This window comes from Mercenaria mercenaria, chromosome 5, assembly GCF_021730395.1.
Source record: "Mercenaria mercenaria strain notata chromosome 5, MADL_Memer_1, whole genome shotgun sequence".
NCBI lineage: Eukaryota > Metazoa > Mollusca > Bivalvia > Venerida > Veneridae > Mercenaria > Mercenaria mercenaria.
In genome coordinates, this window is record NC_069365.1 from 58832730 (window position 1) to 58858607 (window position 25878).

The window sequence follows — 25878 nt, forward strand, 5'->3', positions numbered from 1 at the left end:
ATTTTCACTGAATGACAGATTAATCCGCTGTAAGGATTTTGCCCGTTTTTTCGGGCTAATCGACAGATATTCTTATTGATATCAACTGTTTTCTGAACATTGTTCTAGAGTCGGTTGATATTTTCATACATATGTAAATACAATAAGGTTAAAGAACGCGTAATTTCGTATTAAAATTATGTTTTTAAGTCTGTTGATCCATCGAGCATGGCTAAGTTGAAAAGCGAAGGTGTATTCCTTTAAAACACTTCAGAAAAAAACCCAGACGTGACCGAAGCGCACGAAAAGATGCCGTGAAAAAATAGTTCAAAACGTATAATAAAGATTTCTCTAGTTTAGCCTTAATACATAATGCACTCGTCAGTAATAAAACAGCATATGATCTGAATCATTTCTATTAGTTGTATAGGATATAGATCTGCATGCGATTCTTTCTACCTGTCCTGATTCGAATGACAAGGGAGATCACTGTGTAGGATAAGTTAAATGATAAACTGCTTTATTTCATTTAAAAATAGATTTGCTTTCTGAATTACTCCCCTTTATTCTTATTTTATCCTTATTTTTGTACAGCTTTTATAATGACCGATTCATATTATTTATTATTTAACATTTTATTTTATCGTTTTAATATTTTTGTAAGATTTATGTAAAATTGAGTCAAAATATTTGTTTAAGATTTCCTTTTTATAAATAATTATAACTGTAGTATAGTAATTGCTATAATAGTCCACTTTAGCACGGAAAGCTACACGTTAAAAGTTAAGCAAATGGTCGTGCTGCATGTGTGCACGTCTGGTTAACTTACATATTGTGTCGATATTTAATGTAACAACCTATTTTAGTACTTACAAGATAAATAACTGACATTCCTTGCAAATCCTGAATATATTTAGATGTTAGCGACTTTACTATGACTTTTAAAAACATTACATCAGTTCCGGATTTGTATTTTAATTGTTCTTGAATTGAAAAATTCACATGAAAGTTGTCATTTTGATAAACGTTAATAAAACAGAGTAAAAGCTACAGAGTTTTTAAAATAGATTATTAAGCAAAATAGAATCAAAGCAGTACATAACGAGAATTTATAGTCGGTTTAAAACCTCATCAGAGCTTATGTTACTTGTAATTGTCTTTCCGACTCAATTAATAAATCTTATCTTAGAATATCAAATGTGGGTGTTTGCCTGATGTGAAGTTTCTCGATGTTGGCCTACATATGTGTCCCAGATAAATGAAACTGTTTGATTTGTTTTAAGCAAAATTGAATCAAAGCATAGCAAGGGGGCATTTGCGTCTTCTCCCGACGATTTTCATGTGTATAGTTCTTTATCTTATCTCAAAACTGCATGGAAGTCGAAAACAGCAGGATCTTGGGGTAAATACAGGTCTAGTTTCTAGCTTGGTGGACCCCACTGACTTCTACTGTTGTTTTATCAGGGTCGGTCGTTTGTACAAACATTTTTAACAAGGTAGCGGAGTTTAAAGACAACAACCCATGAATTAAAGAAGTAGGGTTGCAACATGTTTAATGTTTTGGTGTCGCGATTACTTAAGTCGTGACATCAGTACATTTTATTTCTAGGGTCGGCTAAACAAGAAGTTGATTTCGCAGAAATGTGTAGAATTATACAATCCTTGCTCCAAGAATTGTGAAAGTTGGTGTATTACGTGATATCGTGTTAAATTTTGAAAAATAATTAGATTTTTCTATTCTACTCGATACTTTAAACCTAGCTACATAGAAATACTTTTTTAAAGTATGTCTTCTAGCTTATAGACTAAGTTAAGAATAAGATTCTTATTTGTCAAAACATTATTCTATATATCTGAAAATTGTGATTTTGATTTGTGAAAGTCGACAAAATGGCTCTTCTTAATAAGTAGCCTTATTTTTTTTAATACATAACGATTTGTCAAGAAAACATTCACTCAAACATTATATTTACAATAGACTGGTGAACATAGAAAGTAGTATTGATTAGGTCAAGAATGTGTATTATTTGTTGTTGCCTGCTGCCAACTGTAGATTTGTTCTTTTGTTTTCGAAACGCTATAACATACTGTAATCCAAAGACCGACACGCAGAGGTACATCCAAGATGGTATACATTTGTAGCTTTTGAATTCTGAACCTTTCTAGAACAGTTCTCACTTATATGCCAATCCTGCTAGAACAAATCATAATTCTCGTTTAACTTATCTATTAAGCCTCACAATTTAGCAACTGTACAAAAAACCCAAAAAACTTGAAACCTAGCAAACAGTCATGGGAGGTGAGCAAATTTAAAATCTTGGCGATCTGATTACTTGGAGAATGATCTTGGAGTTTAACTTTTGAGGTGTTGAATGTTTGGAGTTGAACTTTTCTGTGTGTTGTGCCTGCAGTAAGTGCATTCTGATACAGACGATGTGCATTGCCTGTAGTCTTCTGATTTTACAATATTATTTTCATATCCTTCTAATTTACGCTTGATAATTCTTTTGATTTACTAATTTATCACCACAATTTAGCAATTCCTGGAAATATGCTTCAACTTACAATTATAGAAAAAAAAACTTGACACAATCATAGCAAACATAAATAATATTAGAGTTGAACTATTGGAGATCTGATTACTTAGAGAATAGCGTTTGATACCCTGGTGAGCAGTAGGACCACAATGACACTTTTGTTTGTTTTATCTTTCTTGAATGATTAGCGCAGTTTGGAAACAAGGGAAGCGCATTTATGTACACAATGAGTTTGTTGTTTCTGTTGAATAAACATTGTTTGGAAACGCAAATATGGTATAGGTAGACAGCAGGAAATACAAACTTTACTTTAACGTTACCAAAACAGCTTCGACTAACTTTTTGAAGCATATAACGTAGCTTAAAAAAATTGTCTGTGTAGTGTGCATATGATTATAATTGATGGGTGTAACCAACATTTATTGGTTGTGTTAAATTAAAATTTATTTCATTAAGTTATGAGTTCATATAAAAGCGGTTTAAAAATCTAGTCTACATGCATTCGGCGGTGTACAAGTGCGTTAAATAATGGCGCAGGTTTTTTACTAGTGCGTTGTAGTGTTCATGATATTTAATTAAATTACGCTAGAATAGTCTGTGCTATGTGTAGGGGAAGTAATTCCTGGCGCAGTTTAAATTACGGTAAACCAATATATCATGTGTTTGAGAGTTTTCCTACATTACACTTCAATAAAATAAGGTTGAAATTTTTGCTATGTAAATGACTGTCATTCAATTAAACTTGACAAAGGGACCTGTTGAACGTCCAAATATTAAAAGGCGCCCTGTGCAAATTTAATGGTATTGAACTAACTTCTTACCAGAACCACATGTTTTTCGAAAGGTTTCAACCTTTGTGCTTTCAGCGCTTTGATTTTTTTTAAGTAATAGGTCATATAGTGACTTTCCAGCTTATGATGGTGGATGTAGACTCAATCTGCCCCTTCGAGCATTATTTCAAGCACCTGAATAGAACCACCGACCTTCCGTAAGCCAGTTGGATGACTTCCTCGCATGAAAGAATTATACACACTAAGCGAGGTTCGAACCCACGGCGGTAAAAGGCCAATGATTCGAAGTAAGTGACGTAAACCACTAGGCCACGGAGCCCCGAGAAATTAAACATTGTACTGGTTTGTATGAACTGTTATTTTAGAATGACATATTGTTGACTAATTTTGTAATGTTACTATGCATACTCATTGATTTTCATTTATTGTGACCTAAGACAAAATATAGACGATACAGTATGGGAAATGAGCGATATTTCTTTATTTGTTGTTGTTTTTTTTAACACGAACATGTTAAGTGTTACAATTTGCTAACTCTGGTGAGGACTTGAGTACAATACCGGTATTTCCAAAATGAATCTTACAAACTATGTTATTCAGTTCACGATCAGCGCTAAAACAATTGTCTCTGCTGGTTTCGTGAATGGTTGTTGAATAATTTATATGAAATTTGATTTTGATTTCAATCGGAGATAATATTGAACACTTACTGCCTTTTTTACTACCAATTTCATTTCAATTCTATTTGACGATTCTTCAATGTAAATCACATATTACAGACAAAGAATGTGACAGGCAAGTGTAAGCTACATCTACAGTTCATTATGTTCACACTTATATTTGTCGATTCGAAATGATACTAAGATAATTAAAACCAGTCTATTATAAATTCAGTTTAATCATATACATTACTTTTGTTTATTTACAAGCATTGAGAGAGAGAGAGAGAGAGAGAGAGAGAGAGAGAGAGAGAGAGAGATATATATATATATATATTCAAAATGTATATATATTTATAATGCGAACTTGTATCCTAGCGGATCTCACGTATGGGAAAGTCAACTGTTCTGAATATAATTATATCCCTTAACGCAAATTATCTATATATATATTCAAAGTATCCTCGAGATTTACTTTCTTGTATCTGGACACCTGTATTGCCATCATCTGTTGCTGGTTGTGAGGTTCGTTTTCCTGAATGACCTTTCTCCGGTTCGACGATCGCTCCCCTGTCAACTTTGTCACTAATGTCGTTTTTTGTAGGAAATTTTGTAATCGCACGTACATGTACGTAAGATGATGTCTTTGAAACTGGAACGACAATTTTCCCTTGCGGTACACAAAGGGAACTTGATAGCCGCTTGTCGCATTGCACAACTCCTTTACAAATGAGAGCGCCGTCCTTCTCCAAGAGCACAGCCGGCCAGACGGTATATGCTATAAACGGACCAGATTGAGTATACTCTTTATACATATTTTTATCAAACAGATCACCTTTTTTGCAATCTTCACATTTTAAATGAACCGGAGGGTCTTGAATTGCCATCAACCAGCACAATTCTATACATTTTTGAAGGTAGAGTTTCAATGCGTCAGATTCAAATGATGACGAACCCAAGTTTGGGAAACGATTTTCAATTTCCTTTCGGTATTTCTGAAAGTAAAAATATTTAGATTTAACGATTTAACTTTTGACTGCCTTAAAAAGCAATTAAGCCGGTGTCAGTAAATAAGTTACGAGCTTATATTTGTGTTTCTTTCAAGTTTTACGCCGTTTTAACAAGATTTCAGTTATGCTAAGAATATCTGTTCAAGTAAACAGCGTTTCTTTTTTTTTGACCAGTAATGGCATGTTTTCCACAAGAAACATACAACTTCCCAATAAGAATCAGAGGCGGAGGATAATGACTTTCTGTCATATCGCCAATCTTCTAGGATCGAACAGGTGATAGATCGGCTCGTATACTGTGGTCTACCTACTGAAGTGACCGGGTTGGTTGGACTGTAATGTTCTGATACCTCATTAAGAGGCAACAAAATGACCATTGAACAAATAATTTATCACTAATGGCACAGCCAGACAAAATGTCGTACTAAAATAAAGGTATTATAAGTTTTCATGAGAAAGAAATGCATAGATGTGAATTATTACAGACAAGACAAACTGAGTTTAGTAATCTAAAAATAGTTATGAATTAATTAACGATTGTTTAAGTGTTATTAAATATACATCATAAATATTTGACACTATTTACAATATGTGAAATAAGCAATAAATGTCCCTTACTGAAAGGGGCATGTGTCGTATTAATTGTAATAAAAACCACAATTGTAATAAGGACCTGCGTATTCTCCAAATAAACCACCATCTATAAGCAAGGATCTTGTTCTCTTAAGCTAACGTACAATTTATCTTTTGTGACTGACAAGTTGACATCCACACGGACGAACAGACAAAGTTTCAAATAAAGAAATACAACAGTGTATTTAGGTATTCTACATATTGCCATCTACCAAAATCCAGTGTTCCATGAAAAAACAAAAACCTCTACTATTTTACTTTTAAAGCTATGGAAGAATCAATTATTTATGACAGATTAAATGTGAGAAAAAATGACAGATGGACGAACAGATGGAAAAGGGGAAATAATGTGCATTTCTGCACATTGTCGTCTATCAATGAACTAGGTGTACTAAAAATAATATCTTGTATTTTTTGCAAGATCTCACTTTGTTTATAAGTCTTATCCTAAGTTCTCTTTCAAAACATATTTTATAGGATATAGATTATATGCTTTTAAAAAAGTGTCATTAATTTAATTTTTGCACAAATCTATCTGATTTTGTTCGGCTCAGATTCTAAGAAAAGCCTTAGAGTTAAAATGAATCTAATATAAAATGATGGCCGTGAAACAGCTAGCCCACTCCAAAGTTCCAACTTCGTGAAACTGACCCAGTTTCCTTTTGAAAAATGTTTCAATAAGGTACTTACATCTGCCAAATAAAAAAACGATTACCTTTGTCATAGGGGCCTAGAGATTACGCCTGACACTCCATCTCATGAAGGCAAACATTATTGCCAAATAAAAATAAGATTGCTGAATGCTTGTCCAAGTATTGGCCAGGACAAATTGATATTCGGCCCTTTACTATTACTTAAAAATTTCCGATAGCTGCCATGAGTGCCATGAGTTTGTGCTTGACACTCCATTCCATTCCATTCAGACAAGCATATACACCAAATAAAAACAAGATTGTCCCATGCTTGTCAAACGTATAGCCTGGACAAATCCTAAAAAAATGACATTTACCTCCATGTTTACATACTTCACTCCGTCATATTGAGGCAACACTTACGCCAAATTAAAATAAGATTGATCCATGGTTGTTAAACTTAAAGCCAGGACAAGCTGTAAAATGATATGTGCGACTCTATTTCACTGGAGTAAACATTTATGCCAAACAGAGACAAAATTGCTCCATACATTTCAAAGTTATGGTCCGGCAAGATCTGACATGATATTTAACAACCAAGTGTGTTTTGACTTTTGAAGTAGAAACATGGGGTTTCCACGCAATAATCTTTCTAAATGGGATAAAAATTAATGCAAAATGAAAAAGATAGCTCCATTTTCATGTCAAAGATACTTCCCAGACATGCTATAAAATGCACTTGGCCTCCTCTCCCAATTTTACCTTGACGTTCGGCATACGATACGCGACTAGCAAGCTGCATCTAATTTTGATCAGATATATCTTGTATTGAGTTCGTATCTTATTGGTTTACCTCTGTCAAGTCTTTGCTAGGCTGGACGGTTCGTTTTCTTTGATCTTTCAATTGCATTATAACGTCTTTTACTTGTTGATCTTGATGTATAGACTGAAAAGTAGTTGAATATGCATTTCATAAAACTCGGTTAAAGCATATGCTTAAAAGATAACACATATAGAGGATATTTGTTTGTTTTGAGTGAATATGGAATATATCTCAATGAGAAGTGAGAAAATTTCAAATATTTTCACGAGCGCGTAGCGCGAGTGGATATGTGAAAATTTTCTCACTTCGATTCCATACTCACGAAAAACAAACAAATTTTCTTTTTATTTTATGCTCAATTACGTTGAGAAATGCATTTTGCAACTCAGCGCGGGAAACAGACGCGCGTAAACAGACATGACGTCAGACGTGCTGTGACGTTATAAAGACGCATGCAACATAAAGTTCCATTTTGTTTTATATTTTGCTGCATAACGGTATGAAATTCTCTTTAAGTAAAATAATTTGAATCGAGAAATATATTATAAAGAACATAGTGCGACTATAATTTTCTTCCTGTTTTAAGCAAATAATTTAAAATTCATACACAATGTATGAGGGGGCGGAGCTCTTATCTCTCACAGTGTGAAAATAATTATAGATTTCATATTTTCACAGTGTGAGCGATGAGATATGAAAATATTTAACTGATAGAATACAGTATTTCATTAGTTAGCATAAAATAAATGTCTATAGATGGAGTGGTGTAAGTGGCAAAATTTATTAACATTGACATATTATATTAAAGTCTAAGGCAGTGTGAAAATATGAACAATCTGCATACCCCTTGAAAATCGCTCAGAATATGATGCAATGCCTCTAATTGGCTTTCTGCAGTTTCTAACGACATTTTGTATGCTGTCTGTAATATAGAAAGCAAAAACCGGAAATATATGTGGCACAGTCCTTCATTGATGTAATAAATGTTTGTAAAACATTTAGTATACTTGTTTTGTACTGTTGATAACATCAATAGTCTGCAGATATGGGCTCGATATGATTTCCAGTTATAAACAAAGAAGGAAATCATGCGATAAACAACGGTTGACGCACGGACCGGTAAGAGAGCATTATGACGTCAATTATGACGTCAAATTGCCGCTTGAAGTCCGATACATTACTCCAGCATAATATTTATTTTAAAATGTCAATGAGCATGTCAGAATTTAATATACCACGGTTCATCGTTCAGATGCTTCAGTATTTGACCACTTGGGCTAACGCCCTCGTGGTTCAATTCCAACGCATCTGAAACCTGAACCGAGGTAAATCAGACGATAACTCGAAAGTTTTGATTATTTTTTAAATATATGGCAGTTCGATCAAACATTTTACACAGCATGTTACATGTTATATACAATCTCCATTAATGATATACTAAATTGTACATTATTGTCTCAGATAAATTCTTGCATTTGAAAATACTGTCATATTTGGTCTATAGTTGCATATTATATATTGCATCAAATTACAGTCATATTTACAGTTGTTTAAAGGCTGGTGATATATCATCATTTGTATTATATTGAACATATAATACATTAATATAATAAAATCTATAAGATCTTTTGGAAGCATGGAACGCAGTCAACGTTATAGCAGATTCGGTTCGAGTCCATTCATGACAGGTATTGAAATGTGCATCACCCCTCACGCTCCCTAGCACCGACTTAAGCGTATATCTACCCATACAGAACGATCCCAAAAGACGAGAAAAAATAACAAATTACTTCACATTCCAGTATTGATAGACTTGCAGTAGAACGAAAAACGAGAGATGAAAAGTACAAAATAGGTGAGTCCAAACAAATTTAAAATTATATTTAGTAGAACATACTGTAAGCATGGTCAATAATGAAGCTATCGCTGTCACTTCTGAACCTTTATACGCATCTAAAGTTTCCAGATATGAATATGCATCTGTCCATTCATTATCATATAACTCGGCGTATTTTTCTGCCAGTTTTGTTGGTCTGTTTAAATCACTCAGATCTGCTATGTTAGTCTCGTGTTCAATGAGACGCCTATCTGTCCTTTCACTTTGCCTGAAATATTATGTACAGTACAGTTGTGTTATCGTTAACAGTAGCTTTATTTAAAACAAACCAATACGTCAGTCTTCTCTATGCAAGTTTGATCACAGCTCTACAATAACATATGAGGTTCACTCACTAAAACCAAATATAAAATGCGTAAAATAATGAGAAAACATTATCATTAACAGAAGTTTGTAATGTAGAATATTTATTTTTAAAATATTTTTGCTGAACTATCGTTAGAACTGGGTCATGTATATCAATTAAAAAATCAAGCGCACTCGCACGCACACAAATACACACGCGCACGCACACGCGAACACGCACACGCACGCACACACACACACACACACGCACGCACGCACGCACGCACACAGAGCATTCTGTATGAATGTCAGTATTCTGTATGATACTATTGATTAATTTCTGTTTGCAATCAAATATATAATAAATAATAAATACTGGAATCATTTAGGATTTCTTCTCACCGGCAAAGAAGTTCGTTTCTCTCTTTCTCCATGCTCATTATCTCTTTCACTTTTTTGGCAACAGCAGCATCTTTATCATTTTCCATGTCCTCCATTTTACCTTTTATTATCTCCTTTTCAGTTGTAATTTCCATTAGTTGTCGTTTTAATTTACCTATCTCCCCGCTGTCTTTTGTGGTTTTGCGTTTACTATAAGATAGTTGATTTTGTGTTTTAACTATGCAGAATATTTTCTAAAAATCGAATTGTATGTAAAATGAACCTAATGATCTTACGTTTTGAAACTGTACATTCAGATGATGCACACAGTCCTTCAATCATGTTACTTATTCACCGCATAGGAACAACGCTCAAGCATAGCAAGAACGAACGACAGTTTTCAATATATTCATTCGTATGTTTAAGTGTCATCACTATCTAATATAGCATATAATTTTAACACAATTCCTAAGAATTCAATGCCACTCAAGAGCCTTTAACAATGGTACCTGCTTACACGTAAACAGCAATACTAGCTTACAGATGTTCCGAGATATAACAGTAAAATCTAGGAAAGGAAAGTAAAGATTTTCATTTTACCTTTTCTTTTTCATAGTTGTGTTAGCTCTTTCCTGCATTTCTATTATTTCGTCTTCAAGTTCTTTAACTTTGCTTTGAAATATATATAATATATTGATAATCGATGCAATAATTTGACAAATGTCACAACATAAATGATGATAATGATGCCATATTAGAACCTGTTATATCTTTAATATTCATTCACTCAATTATTTTAACAATATATTATATTACGTTGTCACCATTAAAATGTAAACAGTGCTTTGATAGAAGCTGGAAGTGATAGTGCATTATTTCTACTATACAACAACAACAACAACAACAACCATTTAAATTTTAGAGATAATACACGTTTTTTGTGTATTAACGTCTGCAGAAGCCCGCGGGATTGTTTGTGACCGAGACCGAATAATACACAAAACAAACTGTATTGTCGCTATTCTTGCATAAAAAACATTACACGACGACTAAATGTATTGTTTTCATATGTGATGACGATTCCGGTACAGTTTTTAATTACCATTCTGTTGTTCTTGGAAACGGTAAACATGTTTTAAATATCCATAACCAGGGCCCAGAAATCAACAACATTAGTTACTAAATGCACATACTGAAGATTTTTACACGATTGTTTTACCTCTCGTTATTACAAACATGAAATAACCAAAATTTGTTCATATAACTTCAACATTTGGTAAACAGGAGCACACTTTCAAGAATAACAACTTTACATTCGAGTTATTTTGAGTACGGACACATTTGGAGTACGGATGAGTACGAACGTAGTGTCAAGCTATCAAGCTGTTTATATGAATTCTTCCAGAAATTTGATAAAAACATACCGACTGATACTTACCAAAATCATAAATAGGATTTCTAAAAACAAACAATCGCACAAGTTACACGCGATTCTTAAACATTCACGGTTGTCTACAAAAACTGAAACGACGCTTCTAAAAGGGGAGTAACCAAGGGAAGAAGTGAGTACGAACAATGATTGTTGGGGGCAGCGCATTTGGTGTTGGTAACTGATACAGCAAAACATTCTATGGTTTAGATTGCATCTTTTATGCTTCAAAAAGAGGTTTTTTTTAATAAAAGAAACAAGACGCAGATACCAGATGCCAATCTGCGCAGAAATACATATACGTCCCTGGGAAAGCATTTCAAAAAAAAATTTCGGGTATTAGCAGCACGTGAATTGCCTTCACACGATTTCTCCCGTTAATACATGGGCGGATCCAGTGAAAAAAGTAGTTTTTATGCAAGAATGTAGGGATAATACACGTTAATGACACGATGACTAAATTTATTGTTTTCATATGTGATGACCTAACGATTCCGGTACATATTTTATTTACCATTCTGTTGTTCTTTGAAACGGTAAACATGTTTTAAATATCCATAACCGGGGCCCACATATCAACAACTTTATCAAAAGCATGATTTGAAGGTTTTTTAGCATCTTATTTTTATTTCTCGTGATTACAAACATGACATTACCCATAATTTTGCATATTACTTTAAAATTTGATAAACAGGAACACAATTTTAAGAAAAATAACTTTACATTGGAATTATTTTGAGTACGAACACATATAGAGTACTGATGAGTACGAAGGTAGTGACTAGCTTTCAATGTTTATTATATGAATTCTGCGAAAAATCAGGTTAAAACATACCGACTGATACTAACTAAAATCATTATTATGATTCCTAAAAACGAACAATAGCACAAGTTACACGCGATACTTATTCATTCACGGTTATTACTACAACTGAACCGACGCTTTGTAAAGGGAGTAAACTCTAAGAGAAGCGAATGCGTACATTGATGGGGGCAGTACGTTTGGTGTTGGGAACTGATACAGGTAAACATACTACGAATTACATTGTATCTTTAATGCTACAAGAAGTTGTTATTATGGAAAAAACAAGACGCAGATGCCAAATATCAGTCTGCGCAGAAATACATATATACGTCCCTGGCAAAGCATTTCAAAAATAAAAATCATGTAATGGGCGTATCCAGTGAAAAAGTAATTTTTATGCAAGAATATGTAATATGTTTTGTATTACGCAATACCTGCGGTTATCAACTTGATAAATTATATTTTGTATTACCAGTTCAGATGTATACTACACCCAATTACTGTAAAAGACGGTATTTGATAGTTATTAGTTATTATAAAATATAGTCATGACCTAGATACAAACAGCGGTAACAAATCTGTAACCACTGCAAAGATACGTAACTTTTTCCAGTTTACGCAAATCAATGTTTAATGATCCTAAACTTAGATACAATCGGTATCATGGCACATCTCTACTTCAGCTTAAAAATAATCATCCAGGTCTCTTATCTAACATCTATCAGAGTTATTTGAACGTATTTTCAAAGTGTTAGGTTTAAAATGTTACTCTTAACAAAAAATTAAATAAATGATTTTGTCATGTTAAGTTTTTGATTTGTTAGAAATACGTAAAGAGAACTTGCTTAACTGAAAAGGGGTCGCGGGGCGAAAAGTAAAAATTCAAACTGGAATGTTGTGGGCGAGGTGCATAAACTCGACGTTTAAGAAGCGCTAATTATCATGTTTTCGCCCCGCGCCCCTGCTAAAAAGTAAGTTTTCGCCCGCGCCTCCGCCACTTTAACCATTTCAATCCTCGTGTTTTCGCTCGGCGAGGTCGCGGGGCGAAAGTCGAAACGGCACAAATCAGTCACATAGATGATTGCAACAGGTAACGAAAATACAAAAAGTCGCGCTGGGGTGAAAAGGCGAAATTTAAGCATTACAATGTCAAGGGCGCGGGGCAAAAACACGATAATTAGCGCTTTTCCAACGTCGAGTTTCCACACTGGGCTCCTCTATTAGAGTTACAAAATGTCGACTTTTCGCCCCGCGACCTCGCTAATTATCGTGTTTTTTCACTCCACTCCCCCGCTAAATAGCGAGTTTTTTCCTCGCGCCCCCGCAACATAAACTCGTTGATTCTCAAGTTTTCACTCGGCGGGGTAGCGGGGCGATAACGCGAAATGGCAGAAATCAGCCGCCATATTTTTATAAAAATAATGCCCGTTGTCGTTTTTATAGGGACATATCTACAGTCGTTTCTTATTTGGAAGTAAAGACAACTTTTTTTAGGTGAAACATGTTAACATAATGCATACAATATTTGCCAACAATTGAAATCCATCTGCATCCTATATCAGGAAAACGATTAGTTACTATAGAATGTAAGCAACTATCTTGACTTTTATTCGAAATACTGAAAACTAATATGTAGAAGTTATTGAAATACATACAATGTATAATGTGTTTCATAAAAATATGAAACAAAAAACCTCACATATTTTCAAATTTGGATGGAAATGTGCTTTGAAATATTTCTGATGTGAATTAAAGTAGATTTAAATATATACTTTTCTTTCTCCTCCAAGTGTTTCTTTAACACTGCCAACATCTCTTCCTTTTCTTGCACATTAATCCTTTTGTGAATGAAAATAAAAACTGCATAGTGACACGGGAATAAAGTGAAAACAGTGGGTTTTGACAAATTAATAAAACAGCGGTTTAACAAATTAGAACTGTCACAGGAGTAACAAATTATACCCCCACAATACAGCATTGTCACAGAAGTAAGCCAATGTCATAGTCGAACCTCAAAATCAATAGGGGTCATCTGCTGGTCATGGCCAATCGCCCTATCAACTTTCATGATCCTAGGCCCAAACCTTCTCAAGTTACAATCCGGAAACCTTTAAACTGTTACGGGTTATTGTGACCTTAACCCTCGACCTACTGACCTTAAAGTCGAACGGCCTGTATTTTGTGATATTGCACCTGTGTACCAAAATTTATAATCCTAGGCCCAAGAATTTACAAGTTATCATCCGGAAAACGTTCAACTATTCCGGGTCATTGTGACCTTGACCTTCGACCTACTGACCTCAAAGTCGAAACTGACCTGTATTTTATGATGTTACACCTCTGTACCATAAATCTGTACCATGAAAACCAACGGACTGACCGACCGACCGACCATCGACAAGCTCACTCCTATGTAACCCCAAACTTTGTTTTGTGGGGGTATAATTAATAAAGAAATCCATATTTAGTACCTTTACACATAGCAGAATATTTGTTACGTAGACTCAATGTTGTTATATTTTCTGGTACTTTTGGATTTTCGAGAGCATTCAGTAGCACAATAATAACTCTACTTTAGCCGATGCTAGGGAGCGTGAGGTGTGTTGCACTTTCCATTACCTCTTGTGAACAGACCAAATCAGACCGGGTCTGCTGTGATGTTGTGTGGATGCGTTTCAAGCTTCCAAAAGGATCTTTCACAGATTTCATTAATTATCACAACAACAGCCTTTAAGTGAGGTTAATTTCATTAAGTATCACAAGAGCAGTGAGTTTAGCGGCTGTAAAAAGTTCCCTGTAAATGGACTCAATATTATATTTTCTAGTCCTTTGGGTTCATGGAGAACATTCAGTTGAACTAGAATAAAATTCTGCATAAACCGTTGCAAGGAGGCGTGAAAAGTGTTGCACATTCCATATCCTTTCATGAACTGACTCAATCAATAAAATCTGTAAAAAGATCCTTTGCTATTATAACCTTGGTTGCGTTCTATGCTACCAAAGGATCTTTCACATGGCGAAATATAAGTTTGAGGTCTACAGACGTATACTCAGAGCTCTGTCAAAACTAAGCAGAGGCTTTGTACGAATATAAAATGTCTTTATGTGCATAATGAAATCTCTAAGTATGTATAGCCTTACTTTAACTCTTTGTTTTCCTTTTCTAATTTTCTATCAGGGTGAATCGGTTCAGTTGTACTGCATAAACTTGGCATCTCCTCTTCATTTCTGAAATTGATCCTAAAATTTCTATAACTGCTATGACCTACAATGAATAAATATACAAGTATCTCTTATCTCTACGCCTGAAGTGACAATGGTTTTAAACATGATACATGAAACATGATTTCTGTCTGACTAAGCGGCTTTAGATTAAGATATACGGAGTGTGCATGAAATGACTCATTTACCTAAATCCATCTGCATTCAAACCGAGTCATCTATTGCTTTGCTTTGCTTCCATAGGATCTTCTACAGGATCTTCCACAAATTTACTATTTTACATTAATGAAAGATACTGACCTCCTAGTATTTGTGATGATTTTGCTGATAATTTAACAAGCAATATAAATGGGCCGTTCCATGAGAAAACCTGTATTAGTGACGTGATATAAATATTGCACTATAATAAGTAATTTGAAATTCTGGAAAATTGTTTTTCTTATGTTCATGCAGAAATAGAACCAAGTATATTGTAATACAGTTGTGTAAGGGAAATCAAATTCTACCTTATTTAAAAAATTAATGTAATTTGTGTTGTCCAAAGCACACATACATCATGAACATATGGAGGTGTGTAGATAAAAGGCCCGTTATGAAACCAAAAATATACGGTTAAGTTATTTTTCAGTAAAATCACTTTAAACTGTTCCTAAATACAGTAAAACACCGCTCGCTCGAGGTCGCAAGGGGATGAGCAAAATGCTCGAGTTATCCATGGTTTCGAGCGACCCAAACATTGACCAACATAAGCAGAAAATTGTTTGTTTTACCAATATCAATTGTCATCGCGACCATTTGCAGATTAAACGGTGATGCGTAATAATAACTTGCTTGTGACATTTAAAAAAAACGTATTACAAACATTATCTATGATAGACGTTTCAATACGTAATTTGCAAATGGCACACGTGAAGAAACAACTAGGACTTTTTATCTTTATTTATCAACAAGTGCATATCAAAATTATCGTCTCAATTTTATGAAAAGGCCATATTACAGGTATTTCCTTCACTTGCATGCAAACAACTGCTGATTAAAATACTAAGATCTCATGACAGTCTTCTCGATCCCGCAGAAAAGAAGATTTAAGTAATCAGTTATTCATCTATATCTGATCAATAAAACTTTTGTTCAGCCTTTTATCAATAATTAATCTCATTATCAGATCAAATATACCGACAAACAAACATTTAGGATAGTCGCGGAATAGACCACGCAATTCTCACGGTGTGTGGACAATTTTAATTAACCGATAAATTCTGACCACCGAACGTGTGAAAAATTTTGACACCTCTGCTCGAGTTTGCCAGAAGCAGCAAAGAGTAAATTAATACACAGGGACCAGATGTCATGCTCGAGCGATCAAGTTATCGATGCTCGACACAGCCGTGGTAATTTCGCATAGAAAATGGAAGGAAATCAGCCGGGACCACATGAATTGCTCGAGCGAGCCCGGGTACTCGAGTCATCGATGCTCGAGCGAGCGGTGTTTCACTGTATTCAAATGTATGATGTTTAGTAAGTTATATGCAAAATTTGTTGCTTTAATGACTTGAAAATGCACGCTATGCCCCGCGACGTCATTCTGCTTTCATTACGTTCTTAACGTCACGTTTAAAATGCCCTCGGTGACTCACTTAAACGCATTGTAACTCTTGAAATAGAGAAGATAATTACTTCAAATTTTCAGAATATGATTTGAAAGGTAAAAGAATGTTCTTTATGAATATTTCATTATCTCAATTTTGATTCTTTGTCACTAATACAGGTTTGCTCATAGTATGGCCATATACATTATCGGATGTCCGAAATGAGATGCGAAAGATTTAAGTGTTAATAATATTTCACAAGAACATACATCTAAAGGACATTATTTTTTGGCAGGTAACGTTATTTTTAATTTAGAAATATTAAAAAATAATGTTAAATTCTATTTTTATAGAACAGGTGATATTTCCGAATTATATACTTTTTGCAGTAATACAGTTTCAAAAGAAATGGTAAAAATATCAGTTTCTAAATATAGCTCGGGAATATATGACAGGTGCTTTTTAGAACTAGAAAGTAGGTATGTTAATGTGAACTCAACGAAAATAGAATTGTGTATTTTTTAAATCAGGATGGTCAGGAAGGGATGAAGGTTTGAGGAAGTGGTGATTTGAAACTGATGAGTTTATCTTTTTTATTTTTAAAATGTGCCTGTTTCTGTTAGACTGTCGGGAACACATGATACCAAAAACTTTCTTACTGCATAACAACAGCGGAGTAATATCCATATATCAATCAAGTATTGATATGACCGCCATGTTAGAAAAAACATGCGAATCGAGGAAAGATTCGGAAGAAAACACTTGATTTATTTTAATGCATGAGTAAATAGCTATTTTTCGTTTTACTTTAGCATGTAAAAGAAATTTTTTCTTGTTTATTTTGACACAGAAGATGCGGACATGCGCGTAGTACGCAGACGTAATGAGTGTGGGGATCGGTGTATCCTCCCCTTGATTATTTATCAATGTGAGAACAGCAAATGGTGCGTTTTAGCGTGCATTTGAATCAAAAACATTGCACGAAAACCTTATTCTTTGTTAATTGTTTAAATAAAATGTTTTATTTTACTAGGTATGTGCGTAATCTGTGGATTAGTGGTCCATGTTATATATGTGCAAGTATTAATTCAAAACAAATGTTAGTATCATTATGATTGGATATATCATTCATGAGATATGTCTATAAGTATATATACGATAGTTGTTATAAGAAATTTGCCATAACTCCAAACTGAATACAAGACTAGTCAACAAAGACATGCTAAGTTTCATGATACTGATACGAATGTACCAAATCTGAAACTGATACCATGCCTAGAGAAAGCATTCCGGTATAGCGGCGTCTTCATTACGTCAAATTCGTTATAGGTATTTCCCTTATCCTTTTTTTAAAAACTAAAACAGTATTATGCAATAAGTTTCTTACACCTTTTAAATTATTTCGCGGTTTCGCCATCGTAATCTCGCGTGCGCGCTTTATGCATCGCCTTCCTTAACGATATGCGAAGTGCGAGATAACGATGGCGAATGGCGAGATTGCGCAATGCCATGTGAAAATTCTCGATTTCACGCTTCGTTTTCGTGATATCGCTCTTTGCCATCATGATCCCGCGCTTCGCGTATCGCCTGCTCATGATGGAGAAGCACGAGATCACAATGGCGAAGTACGAAGAAACGAAAATTTCAGACTTTAACATAATTAAACATCATTTTACTAACAATACTGAATCATAAAAAATGTTAAAAACATAGCGTGATTGTTGATATATCTCAACGGCACCTAAAACCAAGTATTACACTGAAATCTTGATGGGATAATATTTTAGAATGTTGTTAATGGTCTTCTGAAATAGAATACATATAATTTGTTTACCTATAAGGCCATATATGGGTAGTAGAGATTGTTCCAGCAGTAGCCTTTTCAACATATTTTACCTTGTGAAATTCTGTGGGTTTTTACTTTTTTAAAAAAAAAACGTCTGTTTGTTAACTAATTTCACCACAGAAAATGTCACACCTTCCCCAGGGCATTAACTTATTTGATCTTTACATAGCTTTCTATTCAGATTGCTAATCCTTGTGGCAATTATGCATGCTTTCCCTGCCTAGAGATAAAAAATGCATAGTTTGCATGAGGTACTAGGTCAAAAGCCACCTAAGCTTACCATAAAGGCTTACCAGAGTTGTCTCCTTTCTTTCCAAATATTTTACCCAGGATCATTTTTTTCAGCTCAAATAACTTTTTTTTCAGAAAATGATATTTTAATAATTTTTTCAGTCTACGTATTTGACGCAGTTAACTACACATATATCTAAAATAAATAGTTCCTACTTGAAGTTTGTAATTATAATTTGTACTTATAAGATATATCTATGATATCTGAAAATAATGTAATTATTATTATACGTGACAAATTACGTCTGCAGTGTTATACAAACTGTCATATTCAAAAGCTTTTAGCATTGAAAATGTCACTTGCCGATTTCTCAACCAACAGTTTATCAATATTTGACATTGTAGTATAATTTTATTATAGAAATTCGACTCTTTAAACCGTTAGCATAGACGGCGTATGAATGTACAAAATCAGCAATCAAATAGTAGGATAATGACTGTACTTAAAGTGTTATAAAACTACAAAGACAATTATTGGTGAATTTCAGTGCACGTTAAATCAACTAATAATATAAACCAATTTGCTATTACTTCAGTTTACTGTACTTCAAACAGAATATGAAGTAATCAATGATTGCGTATTAAGCAATCTCCGTTGCATGATATAGACTTCTTGTTGCAACCAAATAAATTAGCCAGTTTCATTGTGTATGTTTGCCAGATTTTCACTACGCAGCTGCGTATCTGCGTAAAAGCAGCTACGCGTCTGGCGGATAATCTTCATTTAAAGTGTAGCTGGAATCACACAGCCGGAGAGAATTTACTGTTGCAGACTCATGCACTAAATGAGTTATTATAATTATATTTACCTGCCAGGCAATATGTTGTTGTTATTCATTTATTAATTCAATGAAAGTTTACGCTGGGATGTGCATGAATAGTGAAGTGAAGTGTTTGTTTATTATACTGTAACTCCTACTGAACGGGCCAGCCAAGTTGGCTTATGAGACACCTACAGACATTGAACAGCATTACTACCCGATTCCTATTTTTTAATGCCAGACACCAGGCAGGTAGGCAATCGGTAACCATTATTTAACCAGGTGGCGGCTCACCAACCGACCTCTCTTCAGAAACAAGTCCCTTCGACCTCCCGATTGCGGGGCAGGTGCCTTATCCATTAGGCCACCGCAGATATTCTTAGAATTTAGTGCAAGAATACTTACAAAACAGACCCTTTATCGTTTTCGGATATAACTATAGGTAGGTCCAAACCATACTAAATTAAACGGCATTCAATTGTTTTAGAACATCATAATCATGTCGTATGCAGCGCGACATTCAATGTTATTGTACAAAGTCGATGTTTGATTGTAGAGTATCCTATGTCGTTCTTTGCACGACTTTCTAAATACTTTTGAATGTCGCATGTCGTTTGTCGCGTACTGAACGACAGTCAATTTATGAAAATTGATACCTATGTCGTTCCTCCAAAGCAGGTTTTTTTGCACAACATTCTATGTCGTATATCGTTTAGCGCGTGCTGAACAATAATCAGATTGTTTTCGAATGTCGTCTATTGTATGTCTTTTGCTAAACTTAGAATGTCCTATATCCTTAGGACACCGGGCACATTTTTATGCAATCTTGCCAGGCATATGTATGTTTTTGACAAACAGAAAATGACGTCATTCGACCTTCAGCTATTTCCGGAAGTAAAGAAAATGAAAGTAGACATGTAAAAATTGAAAACAAAAGTCGCCTTTATATTGGTCGATAGTCAGGGGTCACGCGCAGGGGTCACCCCGTCAAAATGTAAGCGCGTGGACTTCTTTTTTTTTTGGCTAATGTGGTGTCAATTTTCAGCATTTTCGAAAGATTTGAAAATACCTGGGCTTTAGCACGACATGTCAGCTTTTCATCTACGAAAAAATATTTGAACTCAAAATAAACACAAATCCCACAGGGGTCCGTAACGGAGCAAGGGTGCATAGAGATTTTTGGAACTTCGTCAAATCGCTCAAAAGGTCCTTTTTGATGTTGTCTGAAAGTGTCAGTATAAGCCTCGGGTAAATAGTCCAGAATTTTATGTTACACTAATGTACATGTATCAACAGTTAAAACAGAAGTTACAGGTAACTAACCCAGAACAAATTAATCAGATTTATTTATAATTTAAACCCCAGGTCACATATTGATAAAAGCCATTTTGTCCGCACACTTGCGTGCCTTGTGAGATCCGATCTGACAAAAGTCCACTCGAGCCGAATAGAGCATCCCAGATCGAGCTACTGTTACCTATTTTTAATCCATCTTTTGTGATAATGTTACTAGTCTTTAATAATTTTATATTTATGAATTGTGATAATCCTAAGTCTTTCGTTTTTTCCCCCTGTGACGTATCTTTTCATGTCGTACCATATTATACTACACAAGGACCACAATGGAAATAAGAGATTATTTCTATCTCTTTTTTGTGTCATCCTTTGTGTAATAATGTATATGACATGGCTTTATTTAACATGCATACTTGTTCATTGTTATCTGCAAGTTGTTATATATATTGCCATGAATATATACATTGTACACAGAAATAAATCTATCTAGCTATCTATCTATTTATTGTTTTACTTTGATATAGAAAAATAACTAGTCAGAGTGTTTACATTTAGTTGTATAAATAAATGTATACGTTCAAAAATATATATTCTTTATGTTACTCGGAGTTAACCTTTTTAAATCTATCAAATATCTAGACCTCTAAGTATTACATTTTTAAACATGAAGACGTCTTACCTTCCAAACAGCTTTAGCTTTTCTCTCTTATTTCTTTGGCTATTTTCCAATTCCATTCGCAATTCGTTCAATTTAGATTTCTGAATTTCCAAAACATTTTCAAGCATTCCTATCTTATGTTCATGCTGTACCGCATCACTCTCGAGGTGCTGAATTTTCAAATCCTTATATTTCATATATTTCATTATTTCATCTTTGGACGATTCCAAATCTCTTAACTTTTGTTCGTACTCTCTCGCCTTCTCCTTTACTACACGGTTTAAATCTGACAGCTTCTGGCATTCCTCTTTTGACCTCTCTAGTTTGTCTTGTTGTATTTGGATTTCTTTGCTCTGCATTGTTCTTGCAGAAACAGATTTGTCCAACTGCACCTCAAGCGTGGAAATCTTCTGGACTGATTCTTTAAGTTTCATGTTCATGCTGTTTATATCCTGTATATATATATGTATACATAACTGACAGAACTTTATAGTAGTCACAGTAAATTGTAAGGGAATGTTGCTTTTGCACACCGAAATGACGTTTACAGTAATTTTACCAAAGTCGGCAAAATCTGATATTCCCGTGCCATGTGACCCCCGTGTTGTTGATGGCAACTAACGAACAACATTTATATAGTAGATTCGTGCATTGGTTATATAAATTATCTTTATTAAATAATCGATAAAAATCAAATACCTTGACTAGAGCTCAAGATTCAGAAAATGTAATTTTACAGAAAATTCATGAAGTTACACTATAAATTATGAAACCTAACCAGAACGTTATTGTTGTACGTGTTTGAAACTTTATGACGCCCTTTACATGTCCACATCAATTTCCCTCTCTTCATTTAATTAAATACGCCTTATTAAATCTTTAAAGAAAATTATTTCGTTTTGCCTTATTCATTAAATAATACGTAACGTACTATATGTAAGGAAAATAATCTACTAGGGATTATAGCTGCAGAAAACCTCTGGTTATAGGTTCGTATTTCTAGCATTTCTGTCTAAGGTTTGCGATGATTTCACCGGTGCTGAAAAACTCCATCTTACACCCCGAGGTGTAATATACAACAAAAGTATTTCCTTTGCTTTATTTGTTCTATAATTTGTAAAATACGGTATGCAAGAAAGTAATCTACCACTGGTAGTTGATGCAGATGAGAACATCCGGCTCTGGGGTAACTGTTTTGGCGGTTACTCAGCAAAGCCTTGTTACCGTCAAAACAGTTGCACTCGAGTTGGATATTCCCATCTGCATGTACAACCAGTGACAGATTATTATATTCTTGCATGCTAGGTGGCGATTTCCGGTGTTTTTACCGGTGCAGGAAAGCTTTCTTTTTTGACTCTCGTGTTGTAAATGACTTAAATTATAATGAACTACATCTATGTAGAAGATTTATGTAGTAATTTAATTTCATAACATAAAACGAAACAAAAATTTAATAACGAAATAGATTCACTTTAATTCTTATAATATACTTCTCGATTCAAAAAAATGTTATTTCAGTTACAAAACGTTATGCTGCAAATGATAAAACCGGAACTAAACATCACGACGTCGCAAGAAGAAGATTTTTTCATTGATTGTAGGTGCAGATGGGAATATTCAGCTCTCGATTAACAATAGGTACAGATGGGAATATCTAGCTTTCGGTTAACTCGACATGGCCTCGTTACTTCCTAGACAGTTACTTTCGAGCCGGATAAATCCATCTGCACCTGCAGGCAGTGAAAGTATTTCATTGGGAATATACGGGCCTACAAACTGGATATTACCATAGCCGCCGAAACACTACCGAATATTCCTATCAATATCTACAACCAGTGAAAGTTTTCATTTTCATTAATAAACTTATACTAAAGCCCGCGTGGTTTAATTCCTTGATACCTGAACTTTAAACCGTAGAAAAGTAGAAGATAAACCATATTGAGGCCTTGATTATTTGAGAAACAATAAGTTTATTACTGATCACTTAGCAAAAACTGCTAGCTTGTTCGGGGTTACCTTCTGCTGGGTGCTAACAGTTTCTACCATACGTAGAACGTCATGAAGAAAGTCATCCGCCGCTTTCACCTTTTGTCGCAAACGCTCTATTGCTTCGTTGGAATGAATATCACTCATTGTTCCGAAGAATGTATGGTATGTGAAAATAGATTTACCTATGAAATAAATATAAAACCCTAAAACTGTAAAACATTTAAAAACGTATTATTCAGACAGTATGTTCAAAGTCAGTCATGCATGCCTAACCGATTTGCATTGTAGAAATTGTTTTATACTGTTTTATACAAAAACTGAGAATATTACCTGAATAAAAAAGATGGAGCAGTGTGATTTCTGTCACTGTCTTTATTCAATTGTGACGTTTTTACTGTTTTTGCAATGCTGTACACATTACAAAATAAAGTGTTATGCCAAAAAAACATTAGAAAAATAGTGCCATTGCAAGTTTTATATGCAGTAACATGTGTAGAAACGCATTTAAACATAGTTATATACATTCCTTGCAAAAATACTTAGACAGTTAACCTTTATATTCACAAAAATGTCACTGAAATAAACGAAACTTATAACGAGGGTGATCAGATTTCAAAATTTTCATTAGTTATTTTTTTCTTTCTTCAGCTTTTTATCATTCTTTATTTAACTAGACTTTTTTGTTTTGTATTTTTTTGTATTATCATTCTCTGTATAACAATATATGTTTATATTAAATTCTAGATCCATCTGTTACCTTAACCTACTCTTGGGGAAGGGCCGTCGCTAATGTTGGGAAAACTTGTGGCCCAACCCTTTTGCTTCTGATTTCAATGTATACAATACGTAACATCTATGTTAAAATAACGCATGTGTTTATTTGTATTATAAACATGTATCGTTTGCAATAAAATATGTTAAACTAGAATCGTATAACTGAGTAGAAATTTGAAGAACAAAACTTACATGTCTTTGTTGATTGAATTTAACTTCCGTATTTATTACACACAACTTTTGATTTCTTTCTGTATACTTTCATACACACATTAATTAACCCCCGAATTGTGTAAATATATTCAACTTTTTATCAGGTGCGCAAGTCGTTTAATCGGAAATGTAATTTTAGATCCTACTATTTATACGATCGAAGTTCAATATATAAATGTTTTGATCAAAAGCTGTTTGAATACGAGACCTCTTTACTCAAGGGAAATAACCTATTTATAGAGTGAACTCCGTTTGTCAATCGTAATCCATGTCATGTCATTGCAATGGTAAGTGAGCTATCTATTTTACTTGCAATGCAGGATACAATTGTCAAAAGTGATTTCTTTATTTTCTCATATCTCGCATAGTTTGATGTGTATATATAGGCAGCAAAATGTTGAAATCTTCCCTTCGGTAGCAATATCGACATATTTCACCTTGGGAAATTCTTCAGGATTTAACTTTTATGGAAAATATCTGTTTATCCATAAATTGTAATTTCCATCAGTTTTAATTTTCTTAGCTACAAATAAAAACAAGAGCTGTCACAAGAGACAGCGCGCTTGACTATTTCAATGCTGGATAGTGAAACTGGGCACATGTGAGGAAGCTGGAGCTGTCACTGAAGTGTTTAATTACTCCAATGTGGATGAAGATATTGGACAAAAGCTTAAGGCTGTGTCAAATGTTACAGTCTGTGTCTAACAGGGATCGAGAAGTGTATCAAAACATTAAATAAGTATAAAAAGGTCATAATTCATAGAAATATCTGCAAAAGTAATGCACCAGGACATTGTGTAATATCATGTGGCTAATAATATAATGTGTAGCAAGTATTTGAAGTTTTAATCAGATAAGAGAGATAGAACAGAAATGCATCATAGCTTGAACCTGAAATTCCAATAAAAGTGGGGTATAACTCATAGCATTTTGTGCAATTATCATGAACATTGTGTCATATAATGTTTGTGACCATGTGGAACCACCGTTAGAAGTTTGAATAAAATCCATTTAGTAACAACCGAAATATAGTGAAAAAGAATCAAAATTAAACTGAAATTCTAAGTAAAAAGGGGACACAAGTCACTAAATATGTGTGCCAGAATTATGGACCTTGTGTCATATGACGAAGGCGACAATGTGGAAGAACTATTTTAAGTTTGAATCAAATTCATTAAGTAATAACAAAGATAAAGTGAAGGTGCACCAACATTAACTTGAAATTCTAAGTAAAAAGGGGGCATAATTCATGAAATATTATTGCCAGACTTGTGGCCCTTGTGTCATATGATGTGGGTGATGATGTGCTACAATTATTTTAAGTTTGAATCAAATCCGTTTGGTAATAAGAGATAAAGATTGAAAGTGTATCAAAACT

At 34.2% G+C, this 25878-nt stretch overlaps 1 protein-coding gene across 1 annotated transcript; it reads right to left on the reverse strand.

Moving 5' to 3' along the window:
* Positions 1–3857: 3857 nt before the first annotated feature.
* LOC128557083 (uncharacterized) lies at positions 3858–25195 on the reverse strand. The gene is made up of 11 exons (XM_053543704.1): positions 24480–25195; positions 23541–23695; positions 21546–21976; positions 15003–15089; positions 13634–13699; positions 10228–10299; positions 9649–9837; positions 8962–9169; positions 7909–7986; positions 7095–7187; positions 3858–4961 (listed from the first exon to the last, which is right to left on the reverse strand). The coding sequence occupies exons 2-11, from the start codon at positions 23655–23657 to the stop codon at positions 4404–4406; spliced, it is 1899 nt and encodes a 632-aa protein (XP_053399679.1). The 5' UTR covers positions 23658–23695; positions 24480–25195; the 3' UTR covers positions 3858–4403.
* Positions 25196–25878: the final 683 nt, after the last annotated feature.